The following is an 18,497-nucleotide window of genomic DNA, read 5'->3' as shown; positions in this document are numbered from 1 at the left end:
GTTAATTATCTTTTATATCTAAATTAAAAAATACTATGACAAAAACTGCATTAAAATGTAAAACATATAATCAATATATTGATAATAAAAATGGTTATCAATCTAAAGATACTGAACACGAAATCGTTGATTTAAGAAATAAATTAAAAAATGTAATTGACACAAATACTATATTTTGTAGTTTTGAGTTTATGCATGTAGAAAACAATGATTTTTATAAAAAGTAAGTATATTTTTATATTTCATAAAATTCAATATATTTATACTTTTATATATTTCTTTATAAATAAAAATTTTGGTTATTAGCTTTTTTATGGAAATGAATAAATATCATCCACTTTTTTATGCACTAACATGGAAACATATGAAAAATGAAATAAAAAACTATTTATCTTCAGATATATATAATATATTTCCCAATAATATACTTTTACATCTTACATCTAATGACTTAACTAGCAATGATGTAAAAATTATACTAAAAAAAACATTAGATCGCGGTATACGTAATATTTTTGTATTAAAGGGTGGTAATTAAACATTATTTGAAAAATTTATATATAGAATTTTTCATTAATAATAAAAGTTTTTATGTTAATTTAATTTTATAAAAAAAATTCTAGATTCATCAAATCCAAATAGTGAGTTTCCATATGCAGTTGATTTAGTACGTTTTATAAGGAATCAATTTGGTGAAATATTTTGCATTTGTGTTGCTGGTTATCCAGAAATGCATCCAAAATCATTATCTAAAGAAATGGATTTAGTTTATTTGAAAGAAAAAGTATTTATTTTAATTAACATCATTTAATAATATCATTTTATGTATCATTTTATATTAAAAAACATTAATTTTTTTTAATTTAAAGGTTGATGCAGGAGCAGATTTTATAATAACACAAATTTTTTTTGAAGCAAACATATTTATTAAATTTGTGAATGATTGTAAACAAATTGGAATTAATGTTCCAATTATACCAGGTATATTTCCAATTCCAAATTATACATGTTTTCAAAAAATGGCAAAAATTTGTAATGTTAAAATACCTCAAATTATTTTAAATGATTTGCAATATATAAAAGACAATGATGAAGAAGTACGTATTTATGGAATAGAATTATTAAAAACTATTATAAAAGATATTATTGCAAGTACAACTACTTGTGGCTTCCATTTTTTCACATTGAATAAGTAATTAATTATATTTTATTATTATATAAAAAAATATAATGTGAAAATTATTTATTTATATTTATTCATATATTATATAAATTTTAGACCATCGTTATCATCAGAGATATGTGATAAACTTGGCATTTTTTATTAATTTTATGAAATAGAAGAAATTCAAGTGATTAAATAATTATATTATAAAGATGAAAAATTATAAACATTAAAACTTATGTATATATATGTATATATATGTATAATGTTGTTAAAAAATATTAGTAGTTTTCTTTATATATATGTGATACTATTTAAATATACTTGTATTTCGCGCTAAATTTAACATCGATTACCAATTATCAAAATTCCCTATACTGGAACAATATCACAATATTAAAATATTTAATTTATTGTATAAATAACATTGGAATCTTTATTAAAATTTATTATGCATTCTATTGTTTTTTATTATAAAATCTAAATATTATCTTTTAATATTTTTAAAATAATTATTAAAACTTAAAAAAATTAATTTTAAGATTTCTTATGAACGTAACGTGGCAGATTTATAAGTAAAAATGATCCTTTGAGGACACTTGCTGTTTCACGCATGCGCTGTAGAAATATTCATGACGAACGAACAGAGGAGTTAGTTGAGTTGGGCGCCAGAGCTCCGCGTGGTCACTTGGTGTTGACGATAACAAGCAAGAAAGAAGGATCTATAAACCAGGATATAAAGAACATGGCGTTATTCCGTTTTGGTCCAAAACATTGTTTAGAAATCCAGGTAAATTTATAAATTTATTTCAGATTAAGTAATTTGGATACACAATATATTTAAGTGATTTCAAAACCACTTTATATCATTTCGGTACGAAATTCGAACAATAAGCAAGTGTTTAACATATTTTATTGTTTCTTGTAATGATGGAGAATTTCAAATAAATAATAATATAAAAATAAATATTTATTATTATTTATTTTTTTCGAAATACATTTTAGCAAAATATTAGGTTGTATTTATTGATTGAACAGGTAAAATGTCAGCTATAAAAGCTATATGAGATCAAAGATTTTCTACATATTGAGCAAATATTCGCAAATATCTTTCGAAATTCCAATAACGCTATATATTATTTTGAAGCAATATCTTTTGAGCTCTAATATAAAGCATTTTATTGAATTTAATCATTGCATTCAATACTGATATAAAATATTGTGAAGATTATAAAGTAGGTATATGTATATTGATTAATTATTTAAAAATGTACATCGAATTATATGTGATATAGGAGTAATATAAGATTTATTTAACTAATAAAAATTGATATTAATTTGAACTTCATTGTGATTACGTAATAAATTTTTAGAAGACATATAATTATTGAATATTATCTAATTATTGAAAATTATCTCATAAATTATATACCGGATGTATTAATTATTTAGCTTTTATAAGTGATTTTTAAATGATATAGATAATAATATTATATGTATTATTGATTAAATATTTTAATAGTTTTAATTTTTATTAATGAAATTTTACGTGTGAAATACAATATTTTAAAATTTTAATGCAAAGTAAAATTAAAAATTATAATGTTTACATAAATTTAATATTAATTAACTAAAACATAAAATTATATAATATGATATGTAATAATGAAAAAAAAAATATTAGATTTATTTATTAATACAAAAATTAAAAGAATAGTTTAATGAAAATCAAATCAGTTGATTTCTAGATATAATTTATCGCCATAATATATTTACCATTCTATTTACATAATCAAACTTTAATACAATCGCCAAACTTAAATTTGGCGATAATATAAATTTACATCAAATTTTATGATTATAAAGATTTGTAAATTAGTATATCTCACAATGTTTAAAAATCTTTTATTTCGACATATTCATTGAGAAGTGCACGACAGTATAATTTCGTAAGATGTGATAATTTTAGAATGAATTCAAGGTTAAAATTTGTATTATTCTCTTTCATATTAATAATTATTTCATAACCTATATTTGACTAATACTTGCTTAGTGATCGAATTTTATATAGCTTGTTATATAGTTTTTTGAATATCATTACATGAACTGATTTTTTTTATTTACTTGTATATATCGTATATACAAATACTTTATACATCTGATTTATTTCTATGTGTATTAGGATGTGTATTTGAATTCTCTAAATTTTAAAGTCGATAGCTATATATTTTAATGTTTATCTATTGTAACTTTTGGCAGATTTAGAAATTCTATGTCGAGTTACAGATGGTTCATCGATTACCTAATATCATAGATATATGAACATGACCTTGTGATGTTAAGTCAGAATCATTTCTTTTTTTCTCTCTCTCTCTTTTTTTTTCTGTAATATACAGAATCATATTTTTAATATTTATATAAGCTAATTTAATTTGTTGATATTTTAAAATAATTAAAATTTCAAATTAATTTGAATATTCAAATACTTTATAAAATAATTTATTAGCAACGCTATAACAATTAAAAATTGTAAAAGAAAAAGTTAAATTTTATTGAATTCATTTGTTTATTTTATATTTTATATAAAATTCTTATAATTCAATTAAAATTAATTTTTTCATTGCTTCAATAAAAGATATTATGAAATATATTAAAAAAATATAATGGAATTATTGTTTAATAACTTCGAATTCAAGTGAAGTTAAATAGAAACGTCCAGTTGTCGGCAAAATGATTGAATTTCAGGGTTAATAAAGATTGGATCATGCGTGACACCCTCCTCTCGGTCATTTTAGCGCCATTCGATGATTATATGGCGCGAAATCAATTAGATAATTGTAGTTCACGGGTGTGTTCTATCTGATAATGCCCTTCACAAGCTTAGTTATGTAATCATTGATAATAAGTACTATATAGTCTTTTACATAAATGCAAACAATTAATCAAAGAAATTGTATATCTTTATTTAATTAAGATTAAATTTTATATTTATACATTTATGCAAATTGATAATAATATTTTTTGCGAAAATTCCATTGATAGATATTCTATTTTTTTATTCTAATAAAAATTAAAATAGTATATTTTGTATAAAATAATAGTTAAATTAAATAATATGATTATAATAAAAAATTTTTCCGAAATATACCAATATATAGTTTGTTTTCCTTGAATTTTCACAAAATTAATTTTATTAAAACAATATAAAATGTTAGTGATAAAGAATATCTAAGTATTAATTAAAAATTTTTTTAGCATATTGATGTTGTATTTCTGTATTTCCAAATATATTTGAAAAAATTAAATTAAAAAATATTTTAAAATCCAATTTAATTTAATTTTTTTTTAATTTTGAAATAATTCATACTATATCATTGAAAGGTTCATTCGCAATATATAAAAATAAGATTAAACATCTATGTATGAAGAAATTAAAATTCTTTAGATCACATGATACTTACATATAATGAGGATCAAACAAAAACTTGTTCTTGATGAGGATAAACTTACGAACAAAAAAAGAAATAAGGCCAAAGATCTTCATTTCGTTGAAATGTACATTTGCACATGGAAATTTCCTTTCGGAAAAGCACATTTTTTTGGTATTTATCCAAATATAAATCAACATATATATATTATATATATAAAATTAAAAAAAAGAAAAATATAAATATAAAAAGAAAAATTTAATTAATACATCATTATGATTTCGGAAATGCTGTATTTTGTTTAAAGTAATGGTAATTTGTTCGTAAATATTGAAATAAAAATTAAAAATTTAAAAGTTTACAATTCAATCAGGCTATTTAATTATATTAAATATATTAAATTATATCGACAGAACAATAAACTTGTAGTGTGATAAGATAAAGATAGGGCCTTTCTGTTGAAATATCAATATAAAGAAACCAAGTTATAATCATGATAATGTAATAATGAGTAATGCAATTGACCTGATACCGTTGACGCGTGTACCCAAAGTTCAACAATAAAACTGTATATGATCATTCAATGTTCGTTCATTGTCATATCATATGAATTTTTTGCAATACCACAAATTGTTCATTTATTATATTGAAAACGAAAAGGATTTTGAATTTCTCAAAATTTTTAACAATAATAAATTTTTAAATGTTTTAAATTTTATAATACCGATTCAAAGCGATCGAGATTGTACAATAGTTTTTTGATTAGATTTCTTGAAAGATATCATTGAAATCATAAGCGTCAATACATCGTACAATAAATGATTAAAAAATAAGAAGAATTTAAACGATTATGGGCACAAATAATGTCATTCCGAGTCACATGGTGCAAAATGAATAGCACGCGATGAATGACGTCAAATGTGTGAATATATACATATATTACACGTGGGACGATAATCTATGTTCATCGCAATAGAATCAATTCTGATTCGAAATTTGATCGATCCTTGTCATTTTTTTTATTCTTTAAATTATATTTGGAAATGCATATATTAAAAAATATAATTTATATAATTTAGAAAATCATTTTGTTTTTTGTGAAATCTAATTGGTTAAATATCATTATAAAAGGAAAATTCGTTGCCTTATAAGTAGGAAGTAATAAATTTATTCGTAATATGTTCAATTATATGCTATTTCTAATCTTTGTTGTAGATTTAACTAGACGATTGCATAAATCAATTTTGTATTTGTTTTCTGATTAAAATGTAAGAATTAGCTTAGAAACTGGTTTTGTCATTAGCTTTATAGCTTAGGTAATAATTTTACTTAAAGAATAGAAAGAATGGTAACATAAAAAATCTTGTGAATCAATTAATATTATATTATACGATTTGAATTTCTCTCTATATTTCATATAATTCATTCTCTTTATTTACCTTTAAAATTTTATATTTATTATCAATGGATTAAATTTTTTTTTTTTATTAAAAATTGTAATACATTTTATATGTGTATATTAAGATATATACATGCATATCTGAGAAACTGAAGCGGAATCGTGCTTTTTCAATTTGGTAATTCTTGAGTTAAAGTCTTGAAGTTGAATGTTATAAAATATAAAACAAATATAAAATATAAAATATAAAACAATAAAATTAAATTTTATAAATTTAACACATTTATATATATAAAATAAAAAGAGAAAAGTTCCTCTTTCGTTTAGGATTTTCTAATCATTAATCATGGAAAGAATGCTTTTTAGATATGTTATATCAATGTATATACTATTATACTTCAATAATTTTATATGTTATTAAATATTTTCTATCAACGATCTATATTATCAATATTATAAATCAATTTTATATTATAAATTAATACATTTGAATGTCATGTAAATAATACCTACATAATATAAAATTATTAATTATTAATTATAATTATATAAAAAACATAATGAATCGATCATTATAAATATTTTTATATTAAAATCACAAGACTATAATTAAGAACAAGATATTATAATTAATGAATCAATATTTTTTCTTTTATATCTTTTTTTATTTATTTATGATTATTTTATTTATTTTATTTTATTTTATTTATTTTATTTATGATTATATTATTTTATATTTACATATAACTATAAAAAATAAATAATTGTGTTAATAATTGTGTTAATAATTGTGTTAATAATAATAATTATTAAAATGTTTTTCATATTATTCTCTAATCGATCTATCAGATACAAGGAATGCAGTGAAAATGCATCGTTTATGGTGAAAGTTAATTGATTAAGAAAGTTCTTGATTTCTCAATCGACATTACACTTACAATACACTTTTCTTGAATTCCTTACAAGTGAATAAATTTCAATTTTACAATTAATCATTTATATTACAATATTTATTTTCAAGAAAGAAATACACAGATTGAATTAAAATTCATTTATTATTTCATTCATTTATTATTAAAAGATTTTTTAATAATAAAAATTTTCAAAAATTTTTTATTTAAATTATCTTTAAATTAGATAATATCACGAATTTTTATTTTTTTCCCATTTTAATAAATTTTTACATCTTTCAACAATGAATTCATTGAAACAGTTTCAGAGGCGTTCTCATTATTAAATAAGCTTTGTAAAAATCGTTGAAGCTTTATAAATGGCAATAGAATTATGATATATCCGATGAATATATTGGATAGAGTTAAATCAATATTTTTTGTCTATTTTCCATTGATATATTTTCCCAATTTTTTTTTAATTTAATTCAATGTTTTATTATTATTAATTCAATTTAATTAATTAATTTTTTCACGTATATAAGTGAATAATGATATAATTCTAATGAATAATTTTTTTTTTACTTTCATTAAATGCGTAACATAATTCTCGATCTGACAAACTGATCAATAACGAAGGAATTGGATCGTCGTGGGTTAAATCTCGATCTGATTTGTAACGATATGCACAACGGAAATAAAAGTCACTGTCAATCTGTTCAATTAGTATTTTATTACATCGTTGCGGTTACCATCTGATATCCGTCTTGTATTACATCTTAAGTATATTGTTACTTACTGTTAGTACAATAAATTCTTGGCATATGAATGCAAATCATAACGCATAGCACTTTCTTGCTTTACTTTTTAATTCAAACTTAACAAATGATCCAAAGTTAATTATTTATTGATCGATTGAATCATTTTCAAAAAATATAAATGAAAAAAAAACATTTAATTTTACCACTAACTAGAGTAATAAAATATTGAAAATAAAAATAATATAGGTTTTTTACAGTTTAATGTTTCAAATGAGATAATAATTCTTAAAAGCCTTTACGTAAACTTCACATGTCCTTGTGAATTATATATGTAACATGTATGTAACAATTTTTTAACATATTGAATATTGATAGTATTGTAAAGAACACATTCTTGTAGCTTAATTTTTTTATCACGTGTGCATTATGTAGCAAAGGTCATATTATAGAACACGTGAGTCTTTATTTTTAGTCATTGACCACTTGGAAATCTGGCTATTATCCAAATATATCTGTTCTGTATATATATTTAATAACATTCTAGGTGAACTCCTGCATTCATAAATACAATAAATGATTAAATAGTGGTCAAAAAAGAATCAATGATATAATTCTAAACTACATACATACGGCATTAACATTTTCAATATTTTTTTTTTTATTTCGTAAGTTCTCATGTTTCTTATATAACAAATTGCTCTTCTTGACTATTTTAAAATTTTGTGATATATATAAATGTATATTTTCTAGAATTACGTGAATACATCCTGACAGTCATTATTTTTTGATAAATGAAATCATTAGACAATACTATTATGTAATAGTTCTAATTTTTGTGTTAAAATTAAACCACACTTTCAACTTGCTATTTTCGCTTGCTGATAAATTATTTATTCGTGTATTATAATTGAAAATGTGCATATATATATGTATATGTAATAAACTGAAAAACAATAATAAATTTAATAGAAAGGTCAAGATAATTAACGATTGATATCTAATAGCCATTCAAGTCTTATCTGGAGAATAATCATCCTGATATGATCATTCGCTATTACACTTACAGAAGTCAATTAAGAGGACACCTATTAAAGGATATCACTATGATTATATGATGCAATCATCATATTTTGAAAAAAATTGTATTTGTTAAAAAATCTGTATATATCATAAACAAGAAAGGACCGATTCAATTTATAATATTGAAAAATCATAATTTAACACGGAAAATAAAAATTCAACAATCTTCATCGGATGTTCCGTTTTACCTTCTCGTGATTACCTCGACCTAATTTCTCATTCATATCGCGAAAATGCGGTCGAATCGATGTTTGCTCTCCGGAGGTTTCAAACATTTACTTTTATCTAGAAATTTTTATGCTTGCTCATAAACAATGAATATTTTGTTCGATGATAAAAAAATCTATAGATCTGAAAATATGCGTAAAAAAAAAAAAATATATATATATTTTTTGATTACATTGAAACATTTTTTGATTAAATATATTTTTTGATTACATTGAAACATAAATGAATAATTTTAGTTTAGTTATTATCTAACTAGTTTATCAATATTACAATATTATCAGAAATAAAAATATGCTCGTAAAAGAAAAAAATAAAACGAAATTAATTAAAAAAAATTATTGAACATTTTTGCAAATTATTATGATATTCAATTATGTACATTATTATATAATATTCAATTATATACAATTATTACATAATCAAATTCAATTATATGTACAATTATTACATAATATTATAATATAATTTTTTTTCCTATTGTCTAAATATGATAATAAATTTTAACGCATGACTCTTCAATTTCAAGACAAAGTTTATTAGAATTTTTATAATTGTTGATTCTTTTTGAATGCAAATTAATGTACAATAGATTCTTTGATCTAAAATTAATTTTTGCAAAATATAATTATATAAATAATTAATAAATCACATAAATTTTTTGATGGAAATATAAATTTTTATTCAATAGAAGAATTTTATCTATTCTCTTTATAAAATTATTTAAAATTATTTTAATATTTAAAATTATTTTATAAGCATAAAAATAAAAAAAATGAAAATGATATTGAAATTGTAACAAATAAAATAATTTTGCCAACAGTTGTATTTCAATGTTACGAAGTTAGTCCTTCAAGTATATAATTATCAAATAAATATATAATTAAATGCCATTTGTTCTTTTTATGTAATTCGTCAGTTGTTCATGATCGTTTAGTTCATGAAAACTAAAATTTATGCCTTATTTTTTTTATAATATTATTTAATTTATTTAATAATTATTTTTTGTAATTATTATTAATTATTATTTTTAATTAGAAAATAAATTATTTTATATATCAATTTTTATATTTAAAATAATATTTACATCGTTAAATTTATCAGTTATATTTTACCAACACAAATGTACAAAAACAGAAAATATCTCATTAATGTCAGTTATAGCTATACGCTAAAATCTGAAAATTTCTTTTTAAAGGTTCTTTTCTTATAGTTAATTTTTGCATAAGCAATTTTTCACGAAATTTTTTTTCAGATTTAACAGAATTTTAAAAAATTCAAGAAATAATTGTTAGTTAATTTTTTCTTTTTTTACAGAAAATAACTTCAACTGTATTTTTGAGATCGTTGAGCGATAGCTCCACCGACTTAAAAAAAATCTTGGCTGAGAAAATTCCGAAACATCTAGACATTGTTAAAAAATTTCGTAAAGAACATGGATCCGCCGTAGTTGGAGAAGTCACTGTGGATATGGTATGTAATCTTTATGTAATTCTGTTTGACAAAATTATCAAATATAATATATTGCAAAAGCGGATTATATGTTAAAATATTACGCTATGTGAAAAACATAATTTTTTTTTTTTATGTCGATACAGATTGATAATAAGAACCATAAAAATAAGCACATATGTCACGTATTTATTATATATTTATTATGTTATTTTTTATTATTATTATTATGTCATCAGCATAAGCTAATTTTTAGGTTGTCAAAAAAATTATAGTTATTTAATAATTATAAAACTTGCAATTTTTATATCAATCATGAACTTTATTCTGTAAATATGTATATAATCACATTCTATATATGATAATTTTCTAAAAACCATAAATAGATGATGTTTTTTATGTTTAATAAAATTTAATTTAATTTTAAAATAATTTTATAATAACATATTAAATATATATATATATATATATTTAAACTTCTTTTTTTATGTTATATTTATACGATATATAAATATAAAAATAATATTTAAATTCAAAATCTGATCATTATATCATAGTTCAGTATGAATGAATATATATATATATATATATATATTCATTCATACTGAACTATGATATAATGATCAGATTTTGAATTTAAATATTATTTTTATATTTATATATCGTATAAATATAACATAAAAAAAGAAGTGTAAATATATATATATATATATATTTACACTTCTTTTTTTATGTTATATTTATACGATATATAAATATAAAAATAATATTTAAATTCAAAATCTGATCATTATTTCATAGTTCTGTATGAATAGATATATATATATATATATATTTTCATTCGACTTTGTTATCACAATATTTTAAATTATTTTAGATGTATGGTGGTATGCGTGGAATTAAAGGCCTTCTATGGGAACCATCAGTCCTAGATCCTGAAGAAGGTATTAGATTCCGAGGAAAATCGATTCCAGAATGTCAGAAGATCTTACCGAAAGCGAAGGATGGTGCAGAACCACTTCCGGAAGGTTTGTTCTGGCTTTTGATCACTGGTGATGTTCCTAATAATACGCAAGTAGAATCAATATCTAAGGAATGGGCCTCTAGAAGTACCTTGCCTGAACATGTAGTCAAAACTCTAAAAAATTTTCCAAAATCTCTTCATCCTATGACTCAATTTTCTGCCGCTATCACTATTCTGAATAGTGAAAGTGAATTCGTAAAAGCATATAATAAAGGCGTACACAAAAGCAAATATTGGGAATACGTCTATGAAGATATTATGAATCTGATTGCAAAATTACCCACTGTGGCTGCCACAGTATACAGAAATACTTATAAGGATGGTCGAGTCGCATCTATCGATTCTGATAAAGATTGGGCTTGGAATTTTTCAAGAATGCTCGGTTATGAAGATTCTCAATTCACTGAACTCCTGCGCTTGTATCTATCGATACACGCTGATCACGAAGGAGGAAACGTATCTGCACATACCACTCATTTAGTCGGTTCAGCATTATCTGATGCTTATTTGTCATTCGCGGCTGGAATGAACGGTTTAGCTGGACCTCTTCATGGTCTCGCAAATCAAGAAGTATTGATATGGCTAGAAAAAGTACAAAAAGAGATTGGAGATTCTCCTTCTGATGAAAAAGTAGCTGAATTTGTTCGAAATACACTGAAGAGTGGTCAAGTCGTTCCTGGATATGGACATGCCGTACTCAGAAAGACTGATCCTAGATATTTATGCCAGAGAGAATTTGCTTTGAAACATTTGCCTGATGATAAATTATTCAAGGTAAATAATTTTGTTTAAAAGTATATATTATTTAATGAGTATTCTCTTTTTAATTAATGATAATATTTGGATATTTTTAGCTTGTTAGTCAAGTATTCAAAGTAGTTCCTCCCATTCTTCAAGAAACTGGTAAGGTAAAGAATCCTTGGCCAAATGTAGACGCTCATTCGGGAGTTTTATTGCAATATTATGGAATGAAAGAAATGAACTATTACACCGTCTTATTTGGAGTATCACGTGCTCTTGGTGTTTTATCATCTCTTGTGTGGTCTCGTGGTCTTGGTTTCCCAATTGAAAGGCCTAAATCTTTGAGCACCGAACATCTTATGAGATGTATTAGAGCTTAAACATCTTTATTTATAAAAAATCAAAATCATTTAAATCTTTCAAGTTCGTGTCACACCATCATCATGATTTTAAAAATAGAGAAACTGATTTTTTATTTTAATAGAAATATTATTAATGCACAGAAAATTTTTTCGAATTTATTTCGAATTAATTTTAATATAATTTCAAAAAATATATACTATATTATAATTAGTCATATTAAAAAAACGAAAGGTATTAAATCAGAAATCTTCCCGTATAAATTATATATTTCAAATATAAACATTTTGAAAAAATATTTCGAATTTTATCACAAAAATATATAATATTGAGACCCTTATTTTTTAATTTCTTTTTTTAATTTTTATTTTTCTGTTTAATATTGTGTAGTAAATACTAATGTGGTAAAATTTTGCAATATATAAACTACAAAAAATACAAAACTATAAAAATGATCCAATTACAATTTATTCAAAGTGATATAATGCAAAAGTAGTAAATTATTAAAACATTCATTGTAAAAGTTAGTACACTTAGTGAATATTGTTTAAATATTGTAAATTGAACACTGCCAAAAAACAAAAAAATATCAGAATTTTTAAAATATAATTGAATAATAATATGTATGTATTTTTATTATTACTTCGATTAAAAGGTATAGTAATAATTAAAAATCGTTTTATTGGCAGAAATTTGCAAAATGTAATTTTTAATAAGCTATGTAAAATAGAAAGTAAATAGGGCTAATAAAATATGTAAAAAAAATTGCAGTGTTAAAGCATCAATTGTTAGTTTCTTTTGGATTTAAAAACCATGGCTCAGTTACATCGAGTTTCGATTAAAAATAAATTAAAAATAAAATGATGACCTAGTGGTAGATCCACTATTATGAGAATGAATGAGTGTGTGCGATACTTTATTTATAACGAACGTGAAAATAAATAGATCTTAAAAAATTATATTTGATTTTTTCTTTACATCTCAAAATAAAAAAATAAACATATAAAAAAACAAGTTCATTAAATATTTTAATATTTTATTTATTTCATAACTTAACAAAAAATATGAAAAATTTAAAATAAATTTTATATAAATGATTAAGAAGATTATAAAAATAAAAAAATTAATTTTTTCATTCTAATTCTATTGTTTGAAGTATTGTAATTTAAATAATTATATGATACAATAAAATCATTATTATATAAATTACATTATATATAATGTAATTATTAAAATCATAAGTTCAATTAACATTTTCAAATTTTAAGTTATATCTAAATTTCCAAACATTATTTATTTATTTATAATTTTAATCAGGAATAAAAGTGAAATATAATAAAATATATTACAATTTATAAAAATTATAAAACAAAAATATAAAAAATTTACTATCATATATATATATTATATTAATTTAAATAATAATAATAATATATATATAATTTTTTTTATATTCATTATATTATATTATAATTCTATATAATTTAATAATAAAAAATGCATATAAAAATAAAAATAAAAATGGTCAAAGGGAATAGAAAATTGTATATTATTATTTATAGTACTTTGTTTACTTCTCATAATTTCAGTCCTTATGTTAATTAACAACTTTATACGCAATTCATATTTATTATACAAGTTAACAATAACCAATTGAAAACAAATATTTTTAAATTTAGTGATTTTTTGAAGTTAGTTCAATCAAAATTGAACCATACAAAAAGATTAAATGTAATATACATTTTTAATTCATATAATGATTTGTTGTAACAAAACAAAAAAATGTATATTATATTTTTAAATTTTTATATAATGGAAATCTTATTAACGACTGCATATACTAATGTGTATCTGTATCATAGTTAAGACAATTCTTTATTTCTCAATATGAGAAAATTGCTATTTTATGAAATGTTAAATGTATGATCTCACTCTGGTTTTAGACGGCATTTATCATTCATACAATGATCTTAATAATTTCTAAAATCATATTTTTTATAATATGTTATCATTGTTTCAAATTTTTAATAATTATTAAATACTGGAGTATTTATGTAGCTACAAATCTTAATTAGTATAATCATGAAGTAAATAAAATATGAGATAGTTGCCAATTGAATAGTTAGAGTAATAATATTTAAAAATATTCATAATATATTTAAGAACATCATAAATATTTTTTGTAATGAATTGCATATACAAAACATATCTTTATAATATATCATTGTATTTTGTATATAAATCAGATTAAATATTTCTAATAAACAACCATCTCATTTGAATTCATGTATCACAGAACAGTTTTCTGCTTCTAAATATTTAATTCAGAGTTGGGCAAAATATAATCTGATAAAAATTATAATTAATATAAAATCATGTTAATAATTAATGATTACCAATTAATCAATAATCATTAATTATAAAATAATAATTAACAATAGTTTTTGAAGCTGATAAAATCAGAAGATAATTAATTAATAATAATTAATAATTATTAATTTGCGAAATGATATACTAAATATTTTTTGAAAAATATCTATATTATTAAATTATATTATTTTTTAGAGATATATGCTTTACATACAATTTTAATGTAGTTTTTACATTTCTTGTTACAATTTTCTTACATCATTATTTTTTGGAATTTTTATGAAACAATATATTATTTTATACTATTATATAAAATATATTTTTATATAATATATATTCTTTTTGGAATTTTAATCTAATTATTTTAGCAAGAATTTTTTAAATAGTAACATAATAGATATAACCAACTTTCCTAATATTACAAAGATTAAGATATATATCTTATAAATAAATAGATTATTTGTTCTACTAAATGTTAAAATAATCTTTAATGATCATTAAATGATTACAAATTATTGATTTATGATTACAGATTACAAATATTGTGCATAATTATCTTATATATAATATTATTATTTGATTAATGATCATAATTATAGTGACTTTTAATAATAAGTTATTTAAAAATCACTTCAAAACAATTAATTATTGCCCAACTCTGGACTGATTGAATAACATTATCTTAAAATTTTTAATGATGTTTGCAATACCAAGCATTAAGAAATGTTTAAATTCTTACATAGAAAGTTGAAAAATATATGATATAATTGATGCTAAATTGAAGTTGACTTTTTACAATTGTTTACTATTAATGTGGAGTATAAAAAACTATGTACATTAATATATTCTTGAGAATTGCCAAAAAAATTTTATCCACATATTAGTTGAATAAAATGAATAAATAATTTATTTTTATGTTTATATAAGTATAGGTGGACGGGATCAAGATTAAACTCTTTATTATTTAAATATGCATGCAATATTTTCATTACATTCATTGTTGAATAAAAAATAAAAATTTAATACTATTTAAATTGTAATTTTAATATAACATTTATAGCTATAAATTATATTTATATTAATTAATTAATTTGATAGAATAGATTAATTTGGCAGTCTTGTAAAAAATATTAATAATATATATTTTTTTATAGACTGATAAAAAAATTTTTGCTATAGATATTTCAACAATATTTTTTATAAAAGACTTTCAATATTCTAAATTTTTCTGTTTTTTTATAATATGATGTCTTAAATATATTTTATATAAAGAATAATTAAAATGTTATTTTATTTTTATGTTATAATCATTAATCTTTATATTTTGTATCACATTAATAGATAAGACAAAGTTTACCCGTCCACCATTTGATGTATTAAATGTTTGCAATAATTTTAATCAGTATATGCAGTTATGCATGAAGCTAGTGTACCATTTGAAAAATGATCATTCATTCTTATATCATTTGTACAATTGTTAGAGTGACACAGTAACTCACAATAAAGATATACTTTACAGTTTAAATATTTTGTTACATTCAAAATCATTCCTCATAATGTACGTCATGTCTTTTTTAAACGACCAACAATCCATTCAAGACCTTGATAAAGCCTAAAATATTACAAATAATCAATAAATTTTTTTCATAAATTAATAAAATTATATCTCTAATAACAAATAAATTCTTCTTTTACCCTTCTCCTGTAAGTGCACAACAGCTTTGTATGTGCCATTGATGTTTCTTAATGGAAGTTAAATCTAATTGTCTAGAGATTTCAGCAGCTGTCATGCTACCTTTTAAATCTTGTTTATTAGCATAAACTAAAACATTAGCTTTACTTAATTCTTCATGATTTAGCATTGAGTATAACTCTTCTCTTATTACACAAAGTCTTTCTCTATCTGTACTATCTATAACCATAATAATAAACTCTGTATTAGTATAATAGGTAGACCATGCAGCTCTTAAACTTTGCTGTCCACCCAAATCCCACATTATGAAATGAATATTTTTCCAAACAACTTCTTCAACATTGGATCCAATAGTTGGTGATGTATGAACAACTTCATTCATTAGGAACTGGTATAATATAGTTGTTTTACCAGCATTATCTAATCCTACCATAACTATTTTATGTTCTGAAAAATAATATAATTTAATTATAATTAAATTAATAAATTATATAATTACAGAATATAATTATATGATTTAAATTACTTTTTTATATGAATCATTTATTTAAATGTTTTAAATATTTTTTTCTAGAATGTGAAAGGAAAATATATGAATAATATATATTAACATATGTTCAAAGTAAAATGAAAGTATAATGAAAATTTTAAGAAGTTTTCAAATATAATAATTACAACATTAACTTACAAAGAATAATTTTATTTATTACTTTATTCTATCATTATAATTAAACTTTTGATAATTAAAAAAATAAAATATTTGATAATTAATTAAAATTATTTTATTGAAATGAATTTTAACACATAAATAATAAAAACATAATTATGAATTATAATTATTTATAATTCTTATTTATATTCTTATTAAATTATATTTAATAAGAATTTATTAAGAATATTAAATAAAGTTTAACATTTATGAACTATTTTTATTTATTATCAAAATAAAAAAAAGCAAATATATAATTCTTATATAATATATATAATAAATAATTATCATTTTTATATATTGTTAAATATGAATCTTTGCAATATTATTATTTATATAATATTATGCACAAAGCTTAATGACACAATATTGTTATTATATATGCTGAATTTACCTTCATTGCCAAAGAGACTCCACAATTTTGAAAATAATAATCCCATATTGCTTAAAACATTAAATCACTCAGTGTTAATATTTATTTAAACGTATTTCTATATAATCATATATTCTGTAATCTTTTTCTCGATAAAAAAGATATATATATTTGGTTTCAGAAATGGAATATCTCATTGTCAAAGGGTTATGTACACTTTTTTATCAAATTCTTTTTCAACATATTTATGATAAATTCATTATTAATACTTTATAATATGAATTATATATCTAAGAATTGTTGCAAATTGTTAAAAATACACTAAGGATAACCCAAAAGTGAAAGAAATATACGAAGACCTTCCCTAATCTAATCAAGCAAATCGAGACATGTTGCATTTCCAATTAAAACATTCGTACGTGCGATGCGTCCAATCATTGTTTAGTATTAACTGAAAGTGATGTCAGTCTTGTATATACGTATATTGATTGGGAGTATAAAATTCACAATTGAAGGCGCGTAACATATAAATTTATTTGAAATGGTTAGTTATTGTCACATAATATTAATATAATCAAGTTGATTTCGCTGAATCACTATCTATATTCTTTTCAAAAAACAAGAGAAATAAAAATAAAAATCTAGAATAAAATCTGTAGGTAACTATAAAAATTTTTAATATTCATCGATAATAAATTACTATTATTTTTTAAATTTTAATATTAAATTAAAAAATATTAAATAATATTAAAAATACAATACAAAATTAATCTAAACTTTGCAATAATAAAAATTTTGTTATATTATATAATAGTTTAATATTTTGA

The 18,497-nt window shown here is 21.0% G+C and overlaps 2 protein-coding genes across 2 annotated transcripts; one reads left to right on the top strand and one right to left on the bottom strand.

The window, feature by feature from the left end:
- The first annotated feature begins 20 nt into the window (after window positions 1-20).
- LOC102674782 (probable citrate synthase 2, mitochondrial) lies at window positions 21-13,484 on the top strand. The gene is made up of 5 exons (XM_006613429.2): window positions 21-223; window positions 1,790-1,955; window positions 10,266-10,421; window positions 11,278-12,198; window positions 12,279-13,484. The coding sequence occupies exons 1-5, from the start codon at window positions 36-38 to the stop codon at window positions 12,543-12,545; spliced, it is 1,698 nt and encodes a 565-aa protein (XP_006613492.2). The 5' UTR covers window positions 21-35; the 3' UTR covers window positions 12,546-13,484.
- A 2,846-nt stretch (window positions 13,485-16,330) lies between these two features.
- Window positions 16,331-18,161, bottom strand: LOC102674643 (ADP-ribosylation factor-like protein 5B). The gene is made up of 3 exons (XM_006613428.2): window positions 17,692-18,161; window positions 16,591-17,035; window positions 16,331-16,507 (listed from the first exon to the last, which is right to left on the bottom strand). Exons 1-3 carry the CDS (start codon window positions 17,735-17,737, stop codon window positions 16,459-16,461), a joined length of 540 nt encoding a protein of 179 aa, XP_006613491.1. The 5' UTR covers window positions 17,738-18,161; the 3' UTR covers window positions 16,331-16,458.
- Window positions 18,162-18,497: the final 336 nt, after the last annotated feature.

The sequence above is a fragment of the Apis dorsata genome, unplaced genomic scaffold (genome assembly GCF_000469605.1).
Source record: "Apis dorsata unplaced genomic scaffold, Apis dorsata 1.3 scaffold_149, whole genome shotgun sequence".
NCBI lineage: Eukaryota > Metazoa > Arthropoda > Insecta > Hymenoptera > Apidae > Apis > Apis dorsata.
The sequence above is the reverse complement of the archived record's forward strand: the minus strand, read 5'-3'. Positions and strand labels throughout refer to the sequence as shown.

What these genes read in the sequence shown, in the direction of transcription:
- LOC102674782 (XM_006613429.2), top strand. Translation starts at nt 36, where the DNA reads ATGACAAAAACTGCATTAAAATGTAAAACATATAATCAATATATTGAT. An exon ending in AACATTGTTTAGAAATCCAG is followed by an intron (nt 1,956 to 10,265) that starts GTAAATTTATAA and finishes CTTTTTTTACAG; the next exon opens with AAAATAACTTCAACTGTATT. An exon ending in CTGATGATAAATTATTCAAG is followed by an intron (nt 12,199 to 12,278) that starts GTAAATAATTTT and finishes GGATATTTTTAG; the next exon opens with CTTGTTAGTCAAGTATTCAA.
- LOC102674643 (XM_006613428.2), bottom strand. Translation starts at nt 17,737, where the DNA reads ATGGGATTATTATTTTCAAAATTGTGGAGTCTCTTTGGCAATGAAG. An exon ending in GAGTCTCTTTGGCAATGAAG is followed by an intron (nt 17,036 to 17,691) that starts GTAAATTCAGCA and finishes ATTATTTTTCAG; the next exon opens with AACATAAAATAGTTATGGTA. An exon ending in TGTGCACTTACAGGAGAAGG is followed by an intron (nt 16,508 to 16,590) that starts GTAAAAGAAGAA and finishes GTAATATTTTAG; the next exon opens with GCTTTATCAAGGTCTTGAAT.